Here is a 25337-nt window from a genome sequence, read left to right on the forward strand (position 1 = left end):
GTTACAGCAAATTAGATCAAAAGTCAATGATTTTCCTCAAAGGAATAAGGTACCAGTTTTTGTTTTTTTTTTTTTTTTTTTTGTCTTTTTGAGACAGGGTCTCACTATGCAGTTCTGGCTTGTCTTGAACTCATTTTGCAGCCCAGGCTGGCCTCGAACTCCCAAGGACCCTCCTGCCTCAGCCTCCCAAGTGCTGCGATTACAGGTGTGCGCCACCACACTCAGCTCCAGTCTATTTTTTAAAGACGCCTTCACACTAAGTGACCTAATTACATATTCCACAAATCATCTCTTTGTTTTCATACATGATTGGTAGTTTCTTTGACAGAACATGGTTTACCTTATCAGAACAAGTGTTATCATCAGGTCCTCCACCAATCACAAACAATTTGCCCACACAGCTGGTCACAGCAGGGGAACTCACTGCTTCCTTAAGGGGAGCAACTTCAGTCCACCGATTTGAGAAGGAATCGTAACACTCTACACTGCTAAGTCTGTTTTGACCATCGTAGCCGCCAACAACATACACCTACGCGTAAAGTACATGAAAACATTTTACAAAAGGTCTAAATTTTGAACAGGTTGATTAAACAACTTAGGGATTTCCTACTCTTTAAAAAATCCTTCAGTGTAATGTATAGTGTGCATGTATGAAGTCTCTACAAGGACATAAACATCTACCAAAAAAAAGCTCTCAATAACTATAACGGCAATATTTTTAGCTCAGGTTTCTGACCTGGTAAAAAACCAGTTCCCCTAGTCCTATCACCATGGGGCCTTTTTTGTTCCCAATGGCCCTGTTTCAATGAACTTTCAATACCACAGGTATGTTGAATATTTGTTTACTTTACTATATGTGCATCAATGCTTTACACAAGAAGCATATCTTTTTTCAGCCTCTCAAGAACCTATCTCCATCACCCCACTGGGGGTAACATTGCTTGTGTTGGGAACTACATGATTTAGCTCAAATGTTCACTCCTGGGTAATGAAACATTTTATTATTACAAAAGAATAAAACTATCAAACTAAAATATTAGGCAAGGATTATTAGATCATGAGATCACTGAAGGCAGGGGCCATCTTTTATCTCCCACAGTACCTAGAAAAGTAATGAACTCTATGGTTTACACTTCAGAGAGCTTTCACATACATTTTCTTTTTATAAGTAAGAGGAAGGTGGGGTAAATTAGTAACTTTGTATGACAAGTGAGCCAATGAGTAAAGGATTTATTAAGTGGCTTATATGTACGAATAATCCATTATGCATGATGGAATATGCAAGAAACTTTTAATCTGAAAAAGCTCTCCAGCTTAATATCCACATTTCTTTTAATGAACAGCTATCATCAACTCTTCCCTCCATAATTAACTACTGTCTTCCACAGCATCTCTCATATCTAACCCCTTCTGCTTCCCATTGCTACTACCCTAGCTCAGGGTCCACATCATTTATCTTACATACCCTTTTAGCATCCACTCATGTGCTCTTTATTTTTTTCCACTCTTGTGCTCTTTAAATCACAGATAAATCTTTCTAAAACTCTTTATCAATTCCTTCTAAATTCTGGGGGGGTTTTCTTTTGGTAGTACTAAGGATTTATATATGCTAGGCAAATACTTTACCACTGAGCTACATCCATAGCACGTATGTTTTTTTTAAATCATGAGACAGGGTTTCTAAGTTGCCCAGGTTGGCCTCATACTTACAATCCTCCTACCTCAGCCTCTTGAGTAGCTGGGATTACAGGCACATGCCACCATGCCCGGCTGGCTAGCCAATGCCATGTTTATCCTTCAACTGTCACCTGTTGTTAATTAAAATGATCTGTTGGCGGATTTGTGCCCCCAACACCAAGCAACTAAGAGAGGTAAAGTAACTTACAAAAGGTCAAACAGCTACTAAGGGTAAGGTGCAGGGGCACACAGTAGTAGTAAGCGCACGGGCTTGGAAGGCAGGACAGTTGGCCAATATCTAGCTCTGCCACACAAAGCAACAGCAGAGACTAGGTATTTATTTCAATTTAAAATGCAGAATAATACTCCCTATTACACTAGAGAGAGAGAGAGACAAAGAGAGAGACAGAGAGAGAGAGAGAGACAGGGTCTCACTTTGTAGTTCAGACTGGCTCTGAACTCTATGTAGTCTAGGCTGGTCTTAAACTCACGGTGATCCTCCTGCCTCAGCCTCTTGAGTGCTGGGATTAGAGGTATGCACTACCATGCCTGGCTAATACAATACAATTTCAGAAATTAAAACTCCTACACATGTAAATGAAAATACATGCTGTGAAGATCAAGATAAAAATCTAGATAAAGAAATCGTGAGCCTTTCACTACTGCTTTATAACTTTCTGTGTAACCTGGGGCAAGACTTTTGGGCTGCTTTCTTTATAAACTGACAAAGTTATATTGCATATTCCTTATAATTCCTTCCTGTTGTGAGAGTCTACACTCCAAACCATCTTAGCTTTCTTTATAGAAAGTATTTGTAAGTTTAAATAATTTTACACATTTGCATTCAAAGTGTATCGTAATTTTTGGCTTCCTTTGAGTACTTGCCGTATAACAGCGATGATTCCTTTTACTTCTTGATTTAATGTTTCCAAGTTCTGGGTATCTTCAGTATACTAATATTTGTGAAATAAATTTGAGTTCACCAATATATAATGGTTTTTGAGGCATAATCATTTTTATTTGCTTTTACATATCCAGGTTAAAAAATTACAAGTAATATACTTTTAGTTGGACCTCATCTCCTATTATTTTAGTCCTTCTTTTCCAGTAATACTTTGTCATTCTTGATGGACAGTTACTAAACTATATCTTAACACAGCAGGTATGGACACACCAATGGATTCAGAGAAGATTCTGTTAATATTCTATTTCTGGCACATCTACCTTAAGCATATTTATCTTAATATATATTCAAGCCAGGCATGGTGGCACATGCCTGTAATCCCAGCACTCGGGAGGCTGAGGCAGGAGGATTGTTGTGCGTTCGAGATCAGCCTGGGCTACAAAGTGAGCTCAAAGCCAGCCTGAACTGCATAATGAGACCCTGTCTCAAAAAAAAAAAAAAAAAAAGACACAAAAAAATGAATATATATTCAAGTATGCTGCTTTCACTCAGACTGTTCAGTAAGTTGTGTTATCTCCAAGAACTGAAAGACATGATGGCAGGGAGAGGCTAATGACCGAGATATTCCTTGGTCAACTGCTGTGTATCTGCTTAACATAATGGACTTTTATATGAGATTTAACTTTTAAAAGAGGGTAAACAAGGCTTTTAAAAAGTTTGGCAACCACTAGTCCTAGGTTAATAAGTACAGTAGATGGTTCTCAGGTTAATAAGTACAGTAGATGGTTCAGAACCCAAATTATATGGATTTTAATAGTAATTTGCTGCAATCAATAATACATTTTCTTTAAAATGCTGGTGAGTTTATCTTAATATTGATTTTAAATTTGTTTTTTCCCTATTTATGAAATTTTAAAAAGATAAAACAATACCACTTTAGATAAATATATCTTTGCTTGCCTGCCAAAGGCAGTAAAGTGAAAAAAAATTGGCTTGGATTAGACATTGGCCTGTTTTTTATTTGATGCAACTTTTCCTTTTTCCAATTCTTAGACATTTGGACTCAAATGGTGCACAAGAAAAGAAATTGCTGCACTGCCACTAATTCCAAATTGGGAGAACAAAATAGCCATTCAAAAGTACAGTGTCATATTGTTTATATCTTCAGTTTATCTACTGAGGTTAGGCATGGAAAGAAATACAACTTGAATCCAAAATACCCAGAGGAAAAGTGAAATGCAGGATTTAGCTGTGGTATTTATTTTGGAATGTAATAAAAAGTGGTTTCTCTTACTTTACCAAGGAGGACAGCCATTTTGTGACGCCATCTGCCTTTATTTAGAGAGGCAACTCTGATCCAAAAATTTAACTGTGAGTTATAGATCCAGACATCACGGCTATTGATTCTTCCACCTTAAATGCAGAACAATACACATGCAATGATATATCACTGTATATCTATCACCAAGGGGTCTATGCCACCAACACACAGGTAATGAAAACATGGCATCTACTTATTTGTTTATTTGATACTGGGAATCGAACTCAGGACCTCACACTTGCCAGACAGGTGCTGTGCTACTGAGCTAAATACCCAGCCCCGAACATGGGCATTTATTAAACTAATTTAAGAATTGAGAATTCAGTTCAATAAATCAAATGAGGACCCGTTTACAGCTTAATGGCAGTGGTTCTACAGAGATTTAAACTTTGCGTATTGTTACCTTGAAAAGTAATGATTAAAGGCTTGAAATATTAAAAAACAGAACACGAGTTTTACAAACATAAAAGACAATGTAGGTGTCAGATATCAATCAGAAGACCTCAAACAACAAGATTATTCTAAGTCTTTTTTAAAAACCATACTACTATAGTACAACCATTGATAATAACCTACCACTTTTGTCTGTAGCTCACTATTATTTGTCTGTTTTCCTGAGAAACTACCTTGTAGATAACAATATGTGAAACAATAACCATTGATAATTTCCTACCACTTTGTCTGTAATTTGGTAAGCCCCCCATTACTATGTTATCTTTCTTTTACTCTTAAAAAAATAAATAAATAAAAACCATACTACTACACAAAACGAGGTATGTGCTTTTGTATTATTAAAGGGGTAGTAATATAATAATCTACAAAGCTGATAAATTTATTTTGCCAATTAACAGTTTCAGGGCTGGGGATTTAGCTCAGTGGGCTGGGGATTTAGCTCAGCGGCAAAAGCGCCTGCCTGGCAAGCGCAAGGTCGTGAGTTCGGTTCCCGGTACCGGAGAAAAACCAAGAAAAAAAAAAAAAAACAAACAAACAAACAAACAAAAAAAAACAGTTTCAAGCATAAATACTATCCTTATACATTTTGTAAGTTTGAAACTTTCTCTCTGACTTTAGAAACAACATATCACACAGACAAAATTAAAAATTTTATAGAGAATATCCTACTTCATAAATTTTGTGAAGAATTTCAGAAAGCATGGGTCAATTAGTGATGTTTAATGCTGAGTACTTCTGACTTTGCATGCTTTACCATAATCCTTAGAACAAAGTAAAGACATAAAAACTTAAAACATTATATCATATTCCAAATACATTTGGGAGCTTTTAAAATATGATAAGATTAAAAGCATTTTCTGGTGGAACATTCTGCATGAACTTGTACCTCTTTTTAAGAGCAAAAAGTGATTCTCAGTTTTATTTGTGGAATAAATTGGTTTGCCTTAATTAGTGAGTGTATTTGTATTTCATTATTTTCGTTTAACACACTGTTGTTGTGTAAAACAACCAAGCTGTGTCCAAATCAAAAGTAGCTACTGTAGTAATTCTTTACCTGAAACAAGAATGTCATTCCTTAGAGCACAGACCGCATACTCTGACTTGGTGAATTCTGGAAGCTTAGCCAAAGACTTCCACTCTCCTGTTACAGGATCATAGCACTCAGTGTATGGAAGATTAAATCCTCCAACTCGTTCACAGCCTCCAACAACAACTATCACCTCTGAATAGCCAGTGGACCTAAAATTATTTTAAGAATGTACAAATAATAATAAATAACAAATTAAAATACATTTAACAATGTGTAAAGCCCTAAGAATAAACCACACCCTACCACAAACAGTTCAGTTTATTTTCTGGGCATGTGCCCAACAGCACAGGCTGGCAATTACTTCCTTGAGAACATTTACGAAGGAGTTAGTGACATCGTTCTTCCACAGACAATGTGTCTGGGTATTTTTCTCTATGGGTTTTTTTTTCTCTATGGGTTTTAATATAAAAATTGTAAAGCAGTCCAAAGAACCTACCTAACTAATTGAAACACTGGTAATAAGGATGATTTTCAAATGTAGTTTTGCAACAGTTCAGTTATGTTAACTACACAAGGTAAGGTAATATACTTTTTCTAGTTGTAGGAAAATGCTGTCTTTTCATGATGTTATACTAATGTTTTTGTAAGTCATACTAATTCATAGTATAATCTAAGCACTAAAGAAACATATGTACTCAATTATAACTTTTAAAATATACAGTAAATTAAGGCAATCTAAAAATGTTGGGCAGTCACTAAAAATGCTGACAGATTTATAATGAAGAATGTGAAAAGGAAAAAAAAAGCAAGATAAAATGTGTACATAAAGTTTGCTCAACACCCTGTAGGAACCGTGCCTGGAAAGCATATGCCTAAGTGCTAATGACGGTGGTCTCTGAGGCATGCGGCTCCTTGCTTCCCATCATTACAGATTTTCAAACCCACAACAACTAAGACCTGTTTTTAGAATGGAAAAAAAACACCTTTTAAGATTAAGAGACTCCTAGGGTTCATGTTCTCATTGGCTTCTCTTATCTTGTAATTTAAAGATAGAGACAAGAAAAATCAAAAGCTTATTCAAAATTTTTTTTGTTCATAAGGTTCAACAGACAGTTTTAGAATTTAGAAATTCTTTGGCTTTATATAATTTTTTACAAATATAATCTAAATGAAAAAGTCTTAGAATTTTTTTTTCTACAAGTCTCATAAAAGAAATGTCAACAGCTGGGCATGGGTGCACACGCCTGTTATCCCAGCACTCAGGAGGCTGAGGCAGGAGGACTGCTCTGAGCTCGAGGCCCACCTGGGCTACAAAGTGAGTTCAAGGCCAGCCTGAACTGCACAGTGAAACCCTGTCTCAGAAAGGTAAAAAAGAAAGAAAGAAAGAAAGAAAGAAAGAGAGAGAGAAAGAGAAAAAGAAAAAGAAAAAAAGAGAAAGAGAAAAAGAAAAAGAAATGTCAACAGTTCCTCTTCTCTTAAGTTAAATGTAGGAGGAAAAGACCACATCACAACAGCAAGTTAGAGACAGGGATGCTAACACTGTATTAATGAGTTAATATATGTAATAGTATGTAAACAGTTCCTGGGATATGTGTCTATTATTATTATGGAAGGATAGCAGGGTAGGTACCTGTCACAAATAAAATTCAGTTAAATTAGAATAATTATAAAATAAGCTTTGAGGAAAAATATATTGGCACAGATGCACAGATTATTAATTTTTTAAAAATTATGTCTACAATAATTTTTTATTTCTTTTTTGCAGTGCTGGGATTGAACCCAGCACTTGCTAAGCAAGGGTTCTACCACTGAACTATGTCTCCATCCCCTAAAGTAAACCATTTGGTAGCAGGTGTTTCTGTCTCTCAAAACTGTATTTCCTAGTTGGTAAATATATAGCCCAAATTTAAAATGTCTTACAATTTTCTTCATGAAACCAATAATCATCTTTATTACAGATTTCTGTGTCAAATGCTAGGCTCTGCATTTTTCATGTTATCTGCAATCTTCACAATGATTTTACAAGGTAGGTGGTATTATGTATGCTACAGATGAAAAGACTGATACACAGAGAAATTATGCCCAAGGTCATGAGATTAACTAGCTGTGCCGAGTCAGATTTGAAAGCCTGTTTGATTCTGAAGCCAGTACTCTGAACACATCATGACGCTTGCACTAAGTGTTTACTAAAAATAATATTATCTATCAGTACAAAAACTGTTAGTTGCAAAATATATATTACTAAAAATACAGGGCCAGGGATGTAGCTCAGTGACACAGCACCTGTCTGGCAAGCTCAAGGTCCTGAGTTCAATTCCTGGTACCAAAAAAAAAAAAAAATACAACCACTGTTTCTAAGCTTTACTTTCTACTTTGATTAGTTTTTCTCAATGCAAGCAAAACTTTATATCCAGCAAGGCAGATTATCAAAGCTTGCTTGCTATTTATTTTTGAGACAGGGTCTTACTTATGTAGTTCAGGCTGGCCCTGAACTCACTACGTAGCCTAGGCTGGCCTTGAACTCCTGGAGATCCTACTGACTCAGCCTTCTGAGTGGGAGCGCTGAGATTACGGGCATGCACCACCATGCCTAGCCTTACTTACTTATTTAACTGGAGCAAGCCAGAGTCTTTCTCTATGTAGCCCAAGCTGGCCTTGAACTTGCCAAAATCCTCCTGCCTTAGCCTCCCAAGTGCTGAGATTACAGGTGTGTATCACCATATCTGGCTGATTATCAAAGCTTTTGTGCTTAGACTGGCCTTTTATCAGGAAACTTCCATCATTTCCATGTTTCATCCAAGAAATATAGGTAGATAGGTTGGAGTACCCAGTATGCCTTGAGCACTGGCAGATACTTACGGTAAGCACTAAAAAAATTATTGACTAATGTGGGAAGTATAATTTAGCTGTACAGAGGTGGAGGGGATCAAACTGTTGTCACCCTATTCCAGTTAATTTTTACATCATCATTGGAAGGACAACTGGATATGCTGTGTCTCTTTATGTGATACAGTATGTGAACATTATGTAGGGTGAATTCTAGTCACAACATATTTAACTAGTATACATCAAAATGAAGTTTTTATAGCCAACCTTCAATTTCCAGGAAATGTAGCTACATAACACTATAGGAAAGGCACCAGACTAATCCAGAAAGTAGAATATTTTTCTGGACAGCTTTTCCATCAGCAAGTCAGAATCTTGAAAAAGAACTGTTTTAGAATAAAACAAAATTTCCTGGAAATGGCTAGATGTAATGAGTGATCCTGAATTGGGTCCAGGTTTATTAAAGAACAGTTTGGAAAGATTTGAACATGGATTGGGTCTGAGATAATATGAATTATTATTAACATTAGTTGTAATCATGTTCTTTTGGCTATTATTTTAAGAAGATGAACATGCATGTAATAAAACCTATATAATTTAAAAGAAATATGTAAATAAAAGTAATAAAATAAAAATATATAAACATTTAAAAATGTGAGTGAATAAATGAAAGAGAACAGTCTGGGCTGGAAATACAGGTTTGGTAGTTAACAGCATGTACGGTAATTAAAACCATGAGAATAGCTGGGATGAGGTCACCTAGCACAGTATGGAAGGCAAGACAAAGAGAAGTGAACCAAGCAGATAACACTTCAAAGACGATATGGGGGTAAGAACTATCCAATTAAAAAGGAGCAGCTGGAGAAACAGGATATGAGGAGAACGGTACTCCACAAGCCACTGGAGGAGTTTCAAGATGGAGATGTCAATTAATAATCTCGAATCTTAAAAAGAGATCAAGCTTCATAAGGATGGAAATAGGCTAGCAAATAAAAAACCGGAGGTCAGTGATGACCTACTCAAGAGGAGTTTCAGTAGGGACTGCAGCAGAGGTCAGAGGAAGGAACTGTGGTTGAAGAAGTGGAGACATCACTCCTCGTTCAAAGAAGGAGATGAGAACCTGCACAAACAACACACACTGTTCAGAGGACGACGTTTTTAGGAACTGGTGCTAACATGCAGTAACAGACAAGCGAGAGAAGGCTAAGGGACAAAAGGTGATGGCAGAGTCCTTACACTCCTCATTTAATGCCCACATAAATACTGCTACTGGATTTATGGTGGCCTAAAAATTCAGTATGACTATAGTTTGGTTTTTCCTACTGGTCTCAAGAAAAGTGACGTACATTTCACTGTACAAAATGAATTGGTTCCCTTTAGACTGGATGTAAAATACATTTTTGGAAATCAAATAATAGGTGAATTCGGAAAATCACATCCTTAAAGTAGTGGAGGAACATTGAGGCTGTGATATGATTTTACTCAGGTCATGTTTTTATGAGTAATATTAATAATTAACTTTGCTTTTACAATCCATAATCATTGGTTCTTAGTCTAATACCATGAGCTAGCAGGATGAGGACATTAATTAGCCGCATTTGACTCCAGAACATTTTGTCTACCACAAGGGGATATTGCTTGGAAAATTTTCCCTCTGGAAGTATACTGTGTATTCGAAAAAGTCTGACAAAGCTAACAATCGCATTGCCCTGAGGCTATTTAGCTTTCTTAACGAATACATTCAGGAACCTTGGTCTTCCAAATTTCTGTTTTTTTTGAGACAGGGTCTTGCTCTGTAGTGCAGGCTGGCCTTGGACTCGCCTATGTAGCCCAGGATGGCCTGGAACTCACAGCGATCCTTCTGCCTCAGCTTCCCAAGTGCTGGGATTACAGGTATGTGCTACTATGCTTGGTGGATCCAAATTTCAGCCCGAGTGTCCTTAAAAAAAATTAGTGCATTCGTAGAATAAAATCATGATTTCTGTCCTGTGTGGAAAGACTGGAAGTAAAATGTTTGATATGTTTAGGACTGTAATACTTATAATAATTTCAGATAACTGAAGAACAATGTACCCTAATACAAAGAATTATGTCAATTTGTTGTAATACTAGCTATCTAATATTGTATCTAATTTATAAAAAGCTCACACTTTAAAGTACTGAAATTTTCCTAAAGTGGGTGAGACCTACATTATACTCTAGACATAATAATAGCTAATAATAATAATTACTAGGTACTCTATATGGTGGTACTAAGATGACTGCATTTAATGGTTTCAAGAAAGTAAACTGTGAAGCAAACCCTATCATCACCTCATTTTACATATGAGGAAACATTAAATCCTGTTACATCCAAACTAGTGAGGATTTTAAAAGCAATCTTGTAAGATGAATTTTAATCACGTTCCAAAACAATAACACTCCAAAACAAAGAGTAAAATGTAGTTTTTTGAGCAATGCTATATAGTAAATTTATAGAAAAAATGGAGATAATATGGAGAACTACTGCTTTTACAACAATGTGGATATATTTAACACTCCTGGAGTGTACAATTAGAAGTAGGTAAGATGGTAAATTTTGTGTTTTTTACCACAACTCAGGAGAACAAATAAAAATCCAACAGCAACTTTAGCTTTTTCCAAAATATATTTAAGATTCTTCACTGTAATACTTGCTAATTCACAATAAAGTTAGCATTATTCTTTTTGTTATTTAAGCATAGAGATTATTTTTATATAGTTATGAATTAAAATCTATAGGCATTTTACAGAAATAACTTACTGTAAGAAATATGGCAAAAATTGAATTCTACTCCAAACATAAATTTACCAACTACAGGTGGTCTAAGAATGCCTCGCTGAAGTGGTTACTAACTCTGTACCCAAAGACTTGCTACAAAGGAAAGTTAAGCATGTTGAGACACGCACAGTTACAAAGACCCTCTGTAAAAAGCCTCTGATAGAAAACAGTAATGAAGAAGCGCCACTGCTGAATCTAGCCTTCATCACAGATTTCATTCTTATGATTTATATAACCCAAAATGTCTCAAATTATAAAAAGCTACATGTAAACTAAACATATAAATGACTACACTGAGACTGGATTCAGGAATTATAAAAATATTTTTAAAACAACTTTTGGATGTGATACACACCTATCTATCTATATCTATAGCTGTATCTCAATTCCCCAAGATGAATGTCACATTTTGCAAATATATATTAATATTTAAAGAGAAGAAAATAAATGATAAAAAAATAACAACTAAACCCAGTTTTTGTTAACTGTACTTGGAAACAGTCTTCTCACCTGCGTGGCCTAGTCCTTGGGGACATCATTTCATTCCCAAGTATGTGGTACCGCCTTGCTTCATGCAACAACTGGTAACACTCAGGAGAATTCTGGATCAATTGGTCCACCTCAACTGTTTGAACAAAGTAGTTAGGATGCAACAGGGGGAGTCTCACATGTGTCAGGAGCTCGTGTAACAGTGGTCTTCTCAGATCAACAGCACGATAGACCCAACGCATGACGGCTTCAAAAACCATCTCCTCTTTACCAATAACAAGTTCATCGCTACAAATATAGTCAATGAGTTCATCTTTGTCAAGCTCAAGAAATTCTTCATGCTGGGACACATCCTCAAAAGTCTGTAATGCAAAGGTTTTGCATTTTGTGAAGAGCGTTTTGAGTGAATGGGTGTCAGCAAAGCGCTGGATTCCTAAGCAGTTACAAGGATCAAGTTGCTCCTCCAAAAACTTGGCACACGCATCCCGGAGAACACCAATCTGAAAGAGGCTGGAGGTTTCAAAAAGATACTGGACATTCTCTGTAGTGATCTTCACCTTTCCAGTATAAACATACTGCAAAAAACATTCCATAGCCTCAGCTAAAATACCATTGATTTCAACCAACATTTCTCGGCTTTCTCTGTGGTCATTACAAAACATAGCTCTGAAGTAGCTACTGCAGGCTGAAAGAACAGCTCGGTGGCATGGAAACTCTTTTCCTTCCACACAAATGATAACATCTGTGAATAAGCGGCTGTCTCGGAATTCATTAAATATCTGAAGTATGTTTTCAGCATGGGATGATCCTGAAGAGAAATCAAAAAACTCACGGCCTGTCAGAGATTTAGGGTCCATTTCAAAAACTTTACGCTTAGTTGCTGGGGAATCGCGCATCCCAAGATCCTCTCTGTTTAGTCTGCGTCCCAATATTAGTACCATTGTTACATCAGTTAGCTATATAATTGTTGAGAAACGGTTGTTAGGGATCTTCTTTATGTGGCTAAAATTTAAAAAAATGAAAGTTTTAAAATGTGTAAAATATTCAGTGTTCAAGTTACAAAATTTCATTTTGATATAACTACAATAATCACGATCAATACAGTTCCCAAAGGGTACATTTTAATAAAAGTTAATGAAGAAAATTTGCATTTGCACTATTAGAACATTGGGTAATTTGTAATAGTGCTCCTGAAGTTCCCCAGTTGAAAGGATACCATGTATGTTTTAAGTTACTAATAACCTTCCATCTTCCTTTTATACAGATTTCATTTTACTTACTAACTGCAAGGATTAACCAGAAAAGTGTAAGACAAAGTTTCACTATCCTCAGAATCTTAAAAAGTTGTAACTTTTAATATAGCATTGTTATAAATGAATTTAGCTATATCTATCAACAGACTTATGTATATTGTTTGACTAGTGTCTCTTTCTAGCAATTTCTAAGAAAATAATCAGCAGAATGGAAAGATTTATCTACAGAGATGTGCAATGGTGTGTTAGTAGAAAATACTTAACTGAAAGCCCTATAATAGAGGGTTAGGGAAATAAGAGTGTATCTTCAGTCTATGCAGCTATTAAAAACATACAGACCATTTAATGGCACACAGAAATGTTAGTATTAGCCAGATAGTAGATGAAAAGGTAGATCATAAAACATCTGCTAACAGGAAAGTATATATATTAGTGCATCCAAGAATAGAAAATAGGAGGTATATATACCAAAAATACTTTCCCCCAAATTCCCATTACAAACAAGTAATACTTTGAGATTTTAAAAAGGCATGTTTATCTAGGCCTTGCTTCCTTTTGATAATACAAGAAAATCCTCCAAGCCCCCAGAGACTACTATAAATAAGTAACCAATGGATGTTAGGCACTTGGCTATAGATATCAATTCTCTGATGTTAATTTTTAAGGGAGTTCTGCTCCCACTGTGTGCATTTCTAGTAGGTGATACATGATCTAACATCTACAATTGGTTTGAGTTCTTAAAGCAATGCTCATCTATTCCATGCCCTCAGACTCTCATTTGCAATCTCCAGCTTGCTCCTGAAATACATGAGCAATGGCAGCAATAAGAAGGTAGCTAAACAACATCAAGGATAATTCACAAAATGGGATGTCATCCTACATTCGCAAGCCACAAATGAAATTGGGACTTGAGAGCTAACCATCTTAAGGCTGTACAGTATTTTGTGTGTTTGGTTACATATTAAATTATATCCCTCTTTAAAAATCCTTAGGTGACACAAAGGAGAAGACAGTGTGATCAAAAATCAAGAACTTATTTTATTATATAAATAATTATTTTCCACATTATTATTCTCAATCACTTTTTTTTTCTTGGCAGTATTAGGGCTGAAACCTAGGGCATTCTCACTAAGCGACATCTCCATCCCTTTTAGATTTTTTATTTTGAGGCAGTCTTTTCACTAAGTTGCCCAGTGTGGGCTAGAATTTATGATCCTCACTGCAATATTCACTAGCTACTTCCATTTTTATGAACTCCTTCACTGCTCGCCTATGTTGCTATGATCACCTCTGTGATCACCTCCACCAGCGGCATGCCTGGTGTATTTGCATGCCTGTTGTTGTCTGTCAAGAAACTGCACTAGACCAAGGATTGAGAAACATTAAGTTAATGTTGCTGGGATTTTGTTTTGTTCTTTAATATGGCTGCATCAAAGCCTCCTGCCAAAAAAGACATACAACAATATAAGGTAGCACAGACAACATGCCACATTGGCATAGACAACATAATTCCACCTTAAACTACTACTTTTTTTTTTACACAGGGTCTCACTGTGTTTCCAACCCGTCCTCAAAGTTGCTATGTAGCCGAAGCTGGCCTTGAGCTCACAATTTCCTGCCTCAGCCACGTACACCACAACACCTGGTCCTCTTAAACTTCTATTACTATTTCTACAGCCCAGCACTCAATCTTCCTAAACTCTTGGTGATAGGACTTCCCTCGAGTAGATGGATATCAGGTTATTCTGACCATTCAGAGGAAAGGACCTGAGCATGATAGCTGAAGGACACCTAGACATTTTTCCATTCCTTACTCCATCTTCCCTTGTGCAAGTAAAGTCAGAGAAAATTGAGGTAATTTTATCAAATGGGATGAAAGACAAAAATAAAATAAATAATACAGTATTTTTATCTGAGATGCCAAGGTGAGGATTCAGAGGCAGTATGCTGGCACTGAAATAACCCTAAATTGCCAGAATAATACCATGCTCTTTGGTCTCCTCTAAGAATCCTGGAAAAAGATCAGGAAGTTCTTGGAAATTTACCAGGAAACATTTGAATAACTATTAGGAGCTAAATCTCTATACTAATTGTATATCAGAAGATTGACACAGCCTTGGAAATTTTATTATATGTATTAAAAACGAAACAGAACAACTAAAAATAATCTTTTTTTCAACTGCACACTTTCTGAACTTTTCATGTGGACTAGCTAACAACCCTATATCGTCACTCTATAAGGCTGGTACTGCAGTTAGCAAAACAGTTTACAGCCTTAGGGTTTTACCCACAGAATGAAGACGGATTTTTCTAAACAGGTAGGAACTACTTACAAAGACTGACAGGACTAAACTTTACCATTTCCAGGTTTAAAAAAAGAAAAATCAGAAAATTCCAGTTATACACACATATGATTTACTTTCCAAGTAGGTAACAAAGGCTTGTATTTTTTTTTTTTTGGTACTGGGAATTGAACTCAGGACCTCATGCTTGCCAGGCAGGCACTGTGCCACTGAGCTATATCCCCGCCCTAAAGGTTTGTAATATAATAATATGGCAATGAAAAGTCACATGGGGGGCTGGGGATTTAGCTCAGGGGTAAAAGCGCCTGCCTGGCATGCGCAAGGCCGTGAGTTCGGTTCCCGGTACTGGAGAAAAACCAAAAAAAAAAAAAAAAATTAAGAAAAGTCACATGGAAGACACTTAAATGAACACACAGAGGTGTAAATACAAAACACCCTCCCAAACAACGAAAGTAACAACAAAAAGAGGCCGGGCATGGTGGCACGTGCCTGTAATCCCAGCATTCAGGAAGCTGAGGCAGGAGGATCTCTGAGAGTACCTGGGCTACCTACATGAGCTGAGGGCTGGGCTAACCTACACTACATAGTGAGACACACTCAAAAAAAAGAAAAGTGTAAATAGACCCACAAGAATGCCTTTGGGTGGGGGTTGGTGTCTCACTATGTAGCCCAGGCTGGGCTTGATCTTGGGATCTACCTGCCTCAGTCTCCGAGAGTACTCAGGTTACAGGTATGTTCCACCATGCTTGGCTAGAGAATGCTTATTATTGGCTAGTTTTTGGAGTAAATTTTTGTCTTTTTGAAACAGGGTCTTACTATGCAGTTCAGGCTGGCCTTGAACTCACTTTGTAGCCCAGGCTGGTCTTGAACTCACAGAGATCCTCCTGCCTCAGCCTCCCAAGTGCTGGGATTACAGGCGTGCACCACCACGCCTGGCCTGGAGTAAATGTTAACAAACTACCATAAATGTAGTTAATAAAATTAGTTTCTCTTAAATTTGAGGGAAAATTGTCCACATGTACATTATGGTGAAAGTAAGCTAGATTTTGAACTATAATCTAAGCTTTGGAGATTTTAGAATCAGATTTGCCTAAAAGCTCCATTCTGTTTTGCTAATTTTAATACCTAAGTGAATGAAAAAATCTGAATTTAGTATATGTTCTAATGAAGTGAGCACAAAAAAAAATCTGAGTTTAAAATATTTTGTTTTGGGGCTGGGGATTTAGCTTAGCAGCACAGCACTTGCCTGGCAAGTGGGAGGTTGTGAGTTTGATTCCCAGTACTGGAAAAAGAAAAAAAAATTTGTTTTGGGTTTTATTTACTCTTTCAGATTCTTATACTAGGAAGACAATACAATGTTTACACAAACAGGTCTGATTTATTTCACTTATGAGTATGGTCTCTAGTTGCATCCATTTACCTATAAAAGCCTCGAGTTTTTCTTTTTTTACAGTAGAGTAATACTCTATTGTATAAAAATACCATATCTTTTTTATCCATTCCTCCATTGATGGGCATCTGGGTTGTTTCCAAGATTTAGCTATGACAAATTGCACTTAAAACATGGGTGCACATGTATCACTGTGGTATGATGTTTTCAGTTGTTCTGGAAAATACCCAGAAGGGGGATAGCTGGGTTAAGTGTGACCTCTAATCCTAGTTTTGTGAGGAATCTCCTCCACACTGATTTCTACAGTGGTTTCACCAGTCTACAGTACAGATATTGTGAAAGTGAAAGAAACTGTTCAAAGGGAAGGAACAACTGGGATTAGGGAAAGGAGAAAAGAAAGAAGGGGAAAATATATGTATATACAAGGATAGCTGGGATAATTGTACTGCTGATGTCTACTGGTTTATTGAAAGGAACAGTTAATGCTTACATTTTTTTCTTGACCAATTTTGCATGCCTATATCTGGTAATCTGAGCAACTAATTTGAAGACAACAATATGCAATGTAACAACCATTGTTGAATTCCTACCATCTTGTTCAGTGAAGCTCTGTACCGTTTCTAATGCTTTTTTATTATTATTTTTTACTCTCTTTAATGGTTTCAATCTTCCATTCTTACATCTGGTAATCTGAGCAACTTCACTGAAGGTAACACTATGTAATACAACAACCACTGTTATCGCTGGCCATGGTGGCACATGCCTGTAATGGCCAGTCTGGGCTACAAAGTAAGTTCAAGACCAGCCTGAACTACACAGTGAGACCCTGTCTCAAAAAGACAAAACAAACACATAAAAAACCAAACAACAAAAAACCACTGTTAATTCCTATCATCTTGTTTTGAAAGCCTATCATTTTTATTGTTTTTGTGCTGTTTTTTGTCTTTGTTGTTCTTCTTTGTTATTGTTTTTTTTTTTTCCTTTAAAATAAAAAAAAAATTTGTTTTGGATTCTGGTGCAGGGGACTGAATCCAGGGTCTCATATAAGCTAAGCACATACTTTGTCACTCAGCTCTAGCCCTGATCTGTGGTTAGTTTTAAAATTGCTATCACTGCCTGATTACTTAAGAGATTTCATATTGGCCACACTACAGGGCAGCTAATTCTGTAGGTTGTGGCTGTCTATGCATGTATGTGTATGTTCATACATATATGCATACAAGCATGGGTTAAAATTTAAAAACCTACTTACAGTGCATAAAATCACTTGTGAATTCCAAGCTCCACATGTATGTAGGGCAGCAGCATGTACTATATCAAATATGGTTCTAATTTGAAGTTGTCTCAGTTACATTTCTATATACATAAATCAGTTCTCTATAGCAAGACAGGTCACTGCTGCTGCCTAGATGTCAATTTTTTGTTGTTAAGAAACTTAAGTATGTGAAATCACAAGTGATAAAGAGGGAACAATTCAATTATGACAAATAAGCTGTGGTGACCTGGAGTATAACTTATATTTGAATCACTGCTTCACTAGTTTCACATTTTGATTGGATTAGTCACAAAGTCAGCTTTTCAAATTGAGAACTTACTTTTTCTTTTAAGCACTTATTTTTAAATTCAACTTATCTAATTTCATATTGCCTTTCAGGTTCAAAACATTCACACAAGCAACTCTGACTAGAGATATACTTACTGGTGTTAACAATAAAATACTATTAAGCCTCTGTTTCCATACATCACATTTTCTCAATGTTTAATTGAAAACATGTTCAGAATGCAAAATGAAGTACCGTATCTTAAGAACTAATTTCTCTTTGGCTAAAATGGACAAGTAGGAGATCATATATGGAAGTACCCAGTGACATATCTAATTCTTGTTAGATAAATTTGGAGATAACATACTAAGTATCAATACAGCTGGTTAAAACTTTTCAGTAGTTAAGAATCTTCATATTCTATCCTGCCTCCTATTCTCACAGTTGGTTTCTTGATTTGTTTACTGACAAGAGGTTTTACTCTGCATTGCTTTTACCCAATGAAAATCTGAAAATGCGAGATTATGAAAATGCGAGGTATTATGAAATACTCAACAGCAATAATATACCGTAGTTGTTTACTGCCTTCTATGTTAAGACAGGCCATCTCATAGCATCATAGAACTTTCCAAGGTGCTTCTATCTGCTGCCTCCCAGTTTTCTGGACATTGTTGGTTTTTTCGTATTTTCTAAGAATCCTCTAATATAAACTCTACATAGCACCAAATATAAATTCTATTCATTACAAGGTAAATGACTTGCACAGGGACGTCTCAGAAGTGTGAGATATATTTCAAGTATATCTTTTAGGTTTCCTGATGCAATTCACTTGCTTTTACCTTCCCATTTTATACAGATAAAATATTTTAACCATCAATAATTAAAAATGTAAACAAAAGTTTAATCACATTTCAAAGTATAGTGTTTAACATAAGTTCAAGGTTTACCATGAATCAACTCATACATAATCAAGCACACAAAACACATGGCCTATATCCCAGAAAAATGAATAGACATCACTGTTTTGGTATCTTGAAGACTGGAGAAAAATAGAGGAGAGGAGCTGAGACTCTCAGGAAGGAATAGAAAGGAATGGGCACATAAGTGTTCAGTGATGGAAGTAATTATGACACTACCTTTCTATAAAGATTTTAACAACATTTAAAAAAAATTCTTAAAATTTTTGAGTCAGGTGTTTGCTAAGTTGGCCAGCCTGGGCTTGAACTTGTGATCCTCCTGGCTCAACAACTACACAGAGTACTGGGATTATAGGCATGTGACCATGTCTGATTTCTGTACAATCTTAAGGACACAACAGTTCCTTGTTACTCTGGTAGAAGTTATCTATGGTTAAAGTAAAAAAAAAAAAATACATTTTTAAACAATATTTACATAATTTATAAATATTATGAATATACCTTCTTAGCATTTGCTTGATCAAAGCTCCAGCCAAAGTATGTGTTACTTTAATGACCACACCTAAAATAAACAGAGAACAACAACATAAATCGGACACTAATCAGTTTATGTACAGTTGTCATCCTTTATTAATGTGTTGTAAAAGTTCTTAGTAAATTCTAGTTTCTGATTGAAAGTTCATGTTTGCATACAAAGTCAAGAAGAATAACACTTAAAGGAAATAATAACTTTATGTTTATATAAACTAATTTTTAATCAACTCGAGTATTTTATCCTGCAGTAAGATTTTATTTTACTTATTTATTTATTTTTGTCTTTTTGAGACAGGGCCTTCCTATGCAGTACAGGCTGGCCCTGAGCTCACTTTGTAGCCTAGGCGGGCCTTGAATTTGCAATGATCCTCTTGCCTCAGCTTTCTGAGCGCTGGGATTACCGGCATACACCACCATGCCTAGCTGCAGTAAGATTTTTTGAATGAGAAATAAGTAAAATATTCATGGCAACACCAAGCTAAATATGGCACTGAGAATAAGAAAAGTATGTATCCTGTGATAATTCCATTTTGGATATTTGAATAATGTCTAGAAATTGATATTTAAACCAAATTTGTTGTCATCAGATGATTCTAAGAGTCTATCAAGATTACCATAAGTAAACAATTTAGTTACTATGTATTGTCTAACTATGGAATCAACATAAGTAAATCTTAAGAACTCAGAAAAATTCAGGTTTTAAATTCTTAGTTATGGCCAGGAGTGGTGGCACACACCTATAATCCCAGCACTTGGGAGGCTGGGGCAGGAGGATTATTTCAAGTTTGAAACCAGCCTGAGCTACAAAGTGAGCTCAAGGCCAGCCTGAACTGCATAGCGAGACCCCATCTCAAAAAGACAAAAACAAAAAAAAAATTCTTAGATTTTTCTATATATCATCTGAGTTCATGAAATAATAATCTTTTCTTTCAATACATAAATATATGTCTTCTGTTTTGTTGAACTGTATAGACTTACTCCCTATAGAAACCCAACTAATACAGCACAATTCTTTTCCTTTTTTTTTTTTTTTTTTTCTTTTTGTGGAAGAGAAAGACAAGAATGTTTTAAGAAAAAAATACCAGAACTTTGAGCTGTGCACAGACTAGCAATAGTATTTAAATACAAGCAGTTTTGACTTCTGGCCTAGAAATCTATAAATAGAACTCAAATTTTAGACAAGTTTAGCAAATTCAAAAGTTAATTGCAAGACCAAAAAATAAACTACCACCTGATTTTTAATATATATGCAAGCACATCTCTATACCCACACTGTGCTATGACTATGAGACGAATATTATCTTGTGTGTTTCCTTGCTTTCAGACATCATTCTACCTTGTTCGTAAAGAATATTGCAATTCGGTTAAATGAGGGGACTGTTTGTTCTGGGCTAAGGACGTATTCTTTATCAACAAATAGTAAGATCTGAGCCAATGGAAGTACTTGAGTCAATTCAAAAAATATTTGTGGAAAGACTAGTCTGTGTCTGCCATTATGGTTGCAAATATTAGATTTGGACTCAAATTTAGACTCTGGAGGGGTAAGATGGAACCAAACAAGAATTCCAAGACTGATAGTAAAACAGATTCAAAGTCTCAGCATTCTTCCAGAAGAAAACTAGAATAAAGCCTCTCATGATTCATTTGGTCTATTACTATACCTTATGGAGTAGAAAGGGCAAGGAAATTCACCTGGGTATTTTCTGCAGGACTTCTAGGTAATACTTACCAACCTAATATAGTAAGGGCAAGGGACAGAAGAGGTCAGGGTACAAAGTCTGGAGAAGATACATAGTATTTACAACTGATCTACATACAGAGTAGGTGTACTCCAACAAGCTTCTTTTTCCTTTAGAATAATGGAATCCTATAAAAGAGATTGCTAGCACTGTTAAAGATAGTATGGATTAATGAAGGCCTTTAACTACTAAATACCATAGCAGAAAACACAGGAAACCAGTATCACCAACTAGTAAGGCCTCTGCAATTTGCAACAAGCAGTGTATTGCCACATGCCATGCTTTATAATACTCCACTGTTTTCCTCCAATGTAACCATGGGTGAAGAACTCAGAGGAGATAACAAGAAAGGTTGTAACAAGAATGATAACCAAGAGATTTATCTTGAAAGATGTATAGTAACTTAAAAGAAGGAAAACCAGCAAATAACTGCAACATAGTAAATCCTTTAAAATAACCAGCAAACTGTCTTTAACAAAGTATGACACAAAGCCAACCAGGTTTTATAACTTTCAGATATTTTTACTTTACAGTCACAAATGCTACTTTACTTAATTATTTGATGAACATTTTTCTTTTTCATTTTTGGTGCTAGGGATCATACCCAGGGCCTCACTCACACTAAGCAAGTGCTCTAGAACAGAGCCACACATCCCAGCCCCTGATGACCACTTTCAAAAATTACTAATTTGCACTATTAAATTCACAAAATAAAGTACTGTTCTGGAGCAGTAGTTTTTGAACCAAGTTTTACAAAGACAATATTTGAAGTCCAGTCTTCAAGCTATTTTCAATATTTTTAATTTCTTTGTGTGCATGTGTGTGGGTGGTGGTGCTAGGGATCAAACCCAAGGCCTTGTGCATGTTAAACACATGCGCTACCACAGAGCTACACCCTCAGCCCTCAACATTTCTTTCTTTCTTTTTTTTTTTTTTTTTTTTTTGTCTTTTTGAAACAAGGTTTCACTGTGCAGTTCAGACAGGCCTCAAACTCACTTTGCAGCGCAGGTTGGCCTCAAACTCCCAGCAATCCTTCTGCCTCAGCTTTTGGAGTGCTGGGATTACAGGTGTGCAGCACCACCCATGGCTTCCAACTTCTTGATGCAATCACTAAGATCATATTTACCCACCAGCAGAGATCCAAAACCAACTCAAATCTCTTGTTATCTGGCTAGAAATGTAACAAGTAACAATTATCCTGATTAGAACATCAGATGAGCAATATACGTCTATAGAACTTTGGTGAAAGGAAAGTACAAGAGGTGAAAACTTTAGGAGACCTTAATATGTCAGACCAGACAATACACTTCTATAACTAAAAAGGAATATCATCTTCTCCTAAATCACAGAAAAAATCAAATATTTCCAATGTTTTTCTCCCTTGCTATAAAACTTTTGACTACTGGTAACCTCAAACTCCTAAAAAAGAAAAAAAAATACATTAGTTATCAAACAACCTACTGTTCTGTTTTGCCTAGTTATGCTTCTCACTAAAGTTGACATGTAAACAATGTTATTTGACTTTATCTTGATAATATTTAATTTCTTTCAGGTGCATAGTACATTATTTTATGTTGAAACTGAAAAACCTATGGATTGTTGACATGTTTTCTGTTTGCAAAATTGTTTTTGCTTCTTTTACTAGAATGAATTAAACGTGCAAGGATACCACCAGGTGCCCTGTCACTTGAACAAGTTTGAAAGCAAGTATTTTAAATGACTTCTATATTTATAAAAGCATTTTTAAATCTGTATTTTTATTCATCTTACTGGTAGCATAAATTACAGAATCAACTTTTAGAAACATCAGGCAAGAGTAAAGCCTAATCTTTTTTTTTAAAAGACAAGGTTTTTCTATGTAGTTCAAACTGGTCTTGAACTCACTATGTAACCCAGGCTGGCCTAGAACTCGAGGTAATCCTACTGCATCAGCATCTCCCAAATGCTGGATTTACAAGTGTGCACCACCACACCCGGCCTAAACCTAATCATTTTTTAAAACCATCAATTTTAGTATTCTTTGAGGTTACCAGGTGGGCATGATGGTGCACACCTGTAACCCTAGCCCTTGGGAAGCTGAGGAAGGAGAATTTAGAGACCAGTTTAGGATATATGAGACCTTGTGTCAAAGAAACAAAAGTGAACTGTCAAATGCTGAAAAATTATGCTCACTAGATGATGAATTTAGGCAAAGATAAACCTTTCAATTAAAAAAAAGATGTTACTGTGGTTTCCTTTCTTTTTTCTTATTTGGACATGGGGTCTTTCTATGTTGCCCAGGCTGGGCTCCAACTTCCGGTTCAAATGATCCTGCTGTCTCAGCCTTGGAGTAGCTGGGGTGCCTTATTGTGGTTTTCATAGGAGAAAAGAGTTTTGGTTTCAGCGTTTTTGTTTTTGTTCTTTTGAGACAGAGTCTCACTGTGTAGCCCAGGCTGGCCTTGAACTCCTGCCTCAGCCTCCCCAAGTGCTGGGATTACAGATGTGCAATACCACGGCCAGCAGGAAAGGAGTTTTAAATGCTAGCAAGGCTGGGGTGAAAAAGGAATTCTCCCACTTTTCATTACATAGTCCTTACCTATTTATTTAAAATTTCCCAGATTTCTAGCTTATGGGAAAGTATATATAAAAAATCCTGCAGTCACTTATTTGCTACATAGTTAATATTTATTTTGCAAGGCTTGACCTTTGGGTTTTAGTGAAGTGGCAGAAAAACAAGGAAGTTAAAAAAAAAGTGTATTGAAAAAGCATTAAGGTTTTAACAACTTGGACAGAAGCCAGGAAAGTTTAAGATAAAGCTGATAGCCATAACTCAGAATATTATTTCTTCTTCCTGTTTAGAGACTAGGTCACAGACTTTGAATAAACAAGCTTTTATCACGTGGTGGTTTTTTTTTAAAGGTTAGACAGCTGCATTTACACTTATGTAGATATATTAAAAGCCCTCAAAGCACTAAGCTATGCGGCAGTTCGAATCACAGCAGCTGGACATTCTAGTGTTGTCATCTCTAGTTGAGTTTTTAAAATATGTTAAGAATGTATAACCAATGAAAACTGTTCACATTCAATTCCTGCTTCACCTAGAGAAATTTGATCTTCCTCCTAGAAGAACGTATTTTGTACATCTTGGGTGAATTGGTAGATTCACAAGAAAAGAAAATCTGACTAAACCTAAGTGCCCCGTTACGTCAAGAGATTAGAAAAACCACTTTCACTATATTATGGCTAAAAATGACTGGCCTTCCAGATTTCGTTACTGTCATCTTAATTTACAATTTTAAAACACATTTGCACTTCACTTCTCAAAACTTCGAATTACTTCGAAGATTAATACACAGAAGCCACATACACAGATCCCACAAATAAGTAGAATAACTCTTCTAAGCTGGGCTTTAGAAGAATCTTTAAAATTTTAGAAGCGTAAAGAAAAAAAAAATTTTAGACGCCTATACTCAAAGTATTTTTTAAAGTAGAAATCTTTTAAATCTTAACCGACAGCAGACTTTTAAATCTAGTAAGAAAAATCAACCCCCGGGTGATTTTTATCAAGCAGCTGGTGCACTTTAATGGTCTGTAACTGCAACCACTAAGACGGTGTTTATAGCCGCCAGCGAGAGCAAGTAATTAATCACTATAATCTATTGTGACTAGTCACTGTCCTACGGTCGGTCACCCCAAAATGTGGCGTTATGGGCTATATTTAGCTGTCTAAACCCTTTTTACAGAACAGGCAGGAACCAATCCGCAGAACTTCCTTCGCACCATCCTGGCAGATGATGCGACAGCAGTTACAGGGTGCTGATTTTCCGGTCCTCGGAGGGCGGACCTGGCCGCCGGCCCTGGCAAGCCTGGAGCTGCCCACGGGCTCGGGCTCCAGCAGCTGCAGACGCGAGCGCGCCGCCCTCACCCGCAGCGGCCCCCGCGGCCGAGCGCGCTCCCGCGCGTCCTCCAGCTCACCTTCAAGGGGGCGGGAGCACGGGCCTCAGGCCCACTCAGTGACAGGTCGCCCGCCAATGAGAACGCAGAGCTCGCCGGCTGGCCCCGCCCACCAGCGCCGCTGGGCCCAGGCGCGGCGCGCTAACGGTCTGCGCCCCGGCGTCCAGGACGGGAACTAAATGAAAAGGCCGAGGCGGGGAGCGGCAGGGGGCGGGGACTCGGGCGCA

At 36.6% G+C, this 25337-nt stretch overlaps 1 protein-coding gene across 1 annotated transcript in view; it reads right to left on the bottom strand.

Moving 5' to 3' along the window:
* Klhl24 (kelch-like family member 24) overlaps positions 1 to 23057 on the bottom strand; it is a 32992-nt gene extending 9935 nt beyond the window's left edge. Inside the window, exons 1-6 of the mRNA XM_013513537.1 lie at positions 22174 to 23057; positions 19406 to 19466; positions 11522 to 12502; positions 5410 to 5594; positions 3876 to 3994; positions 341 to 529 (exon numbers count right to left, since the gene is read on the bottom strand). Of these exons, the coding sequence (XP_013368991.1) occupies positions 341 to 529; positions 3876 to 3994; positions 5410 to 5594; positions 11522 to 12441 (1413 nt within the window). The 5' untranslated portion in view covers positions 12442 to 12502; positions 19406 to 19466; positions 22174 to 23057. The remainder of the gene's footprint in view (positions 1 to 340; positions 530 to 3875; positions 3995 to 5409; positions 5595 to 11521; positions 12503 to 19405; positions 19467 to 22173) is intronic.
* Between the last annotated feature and the right edge of the window lie 2280 nt (positions 23058 to 25337).

The sequence above is a fragment of the Chinchilla lanigera genome, unplaced genomic scaffold, assembly GCF_000276665.1.
Source record: "Chinchilla lanigera isolate Chin_1 unplaced genomic scaffold, ChiLan1.0 scaffold00019, whole genome shotgun sequence".
In the NCBI taxonomy this organism is placed as follows: Eukaryota; Metazoa; Chordata; class Mammalia; order Rodentia; family Chinchillidae; genus Chinchilla; species Chinchilla lanigera.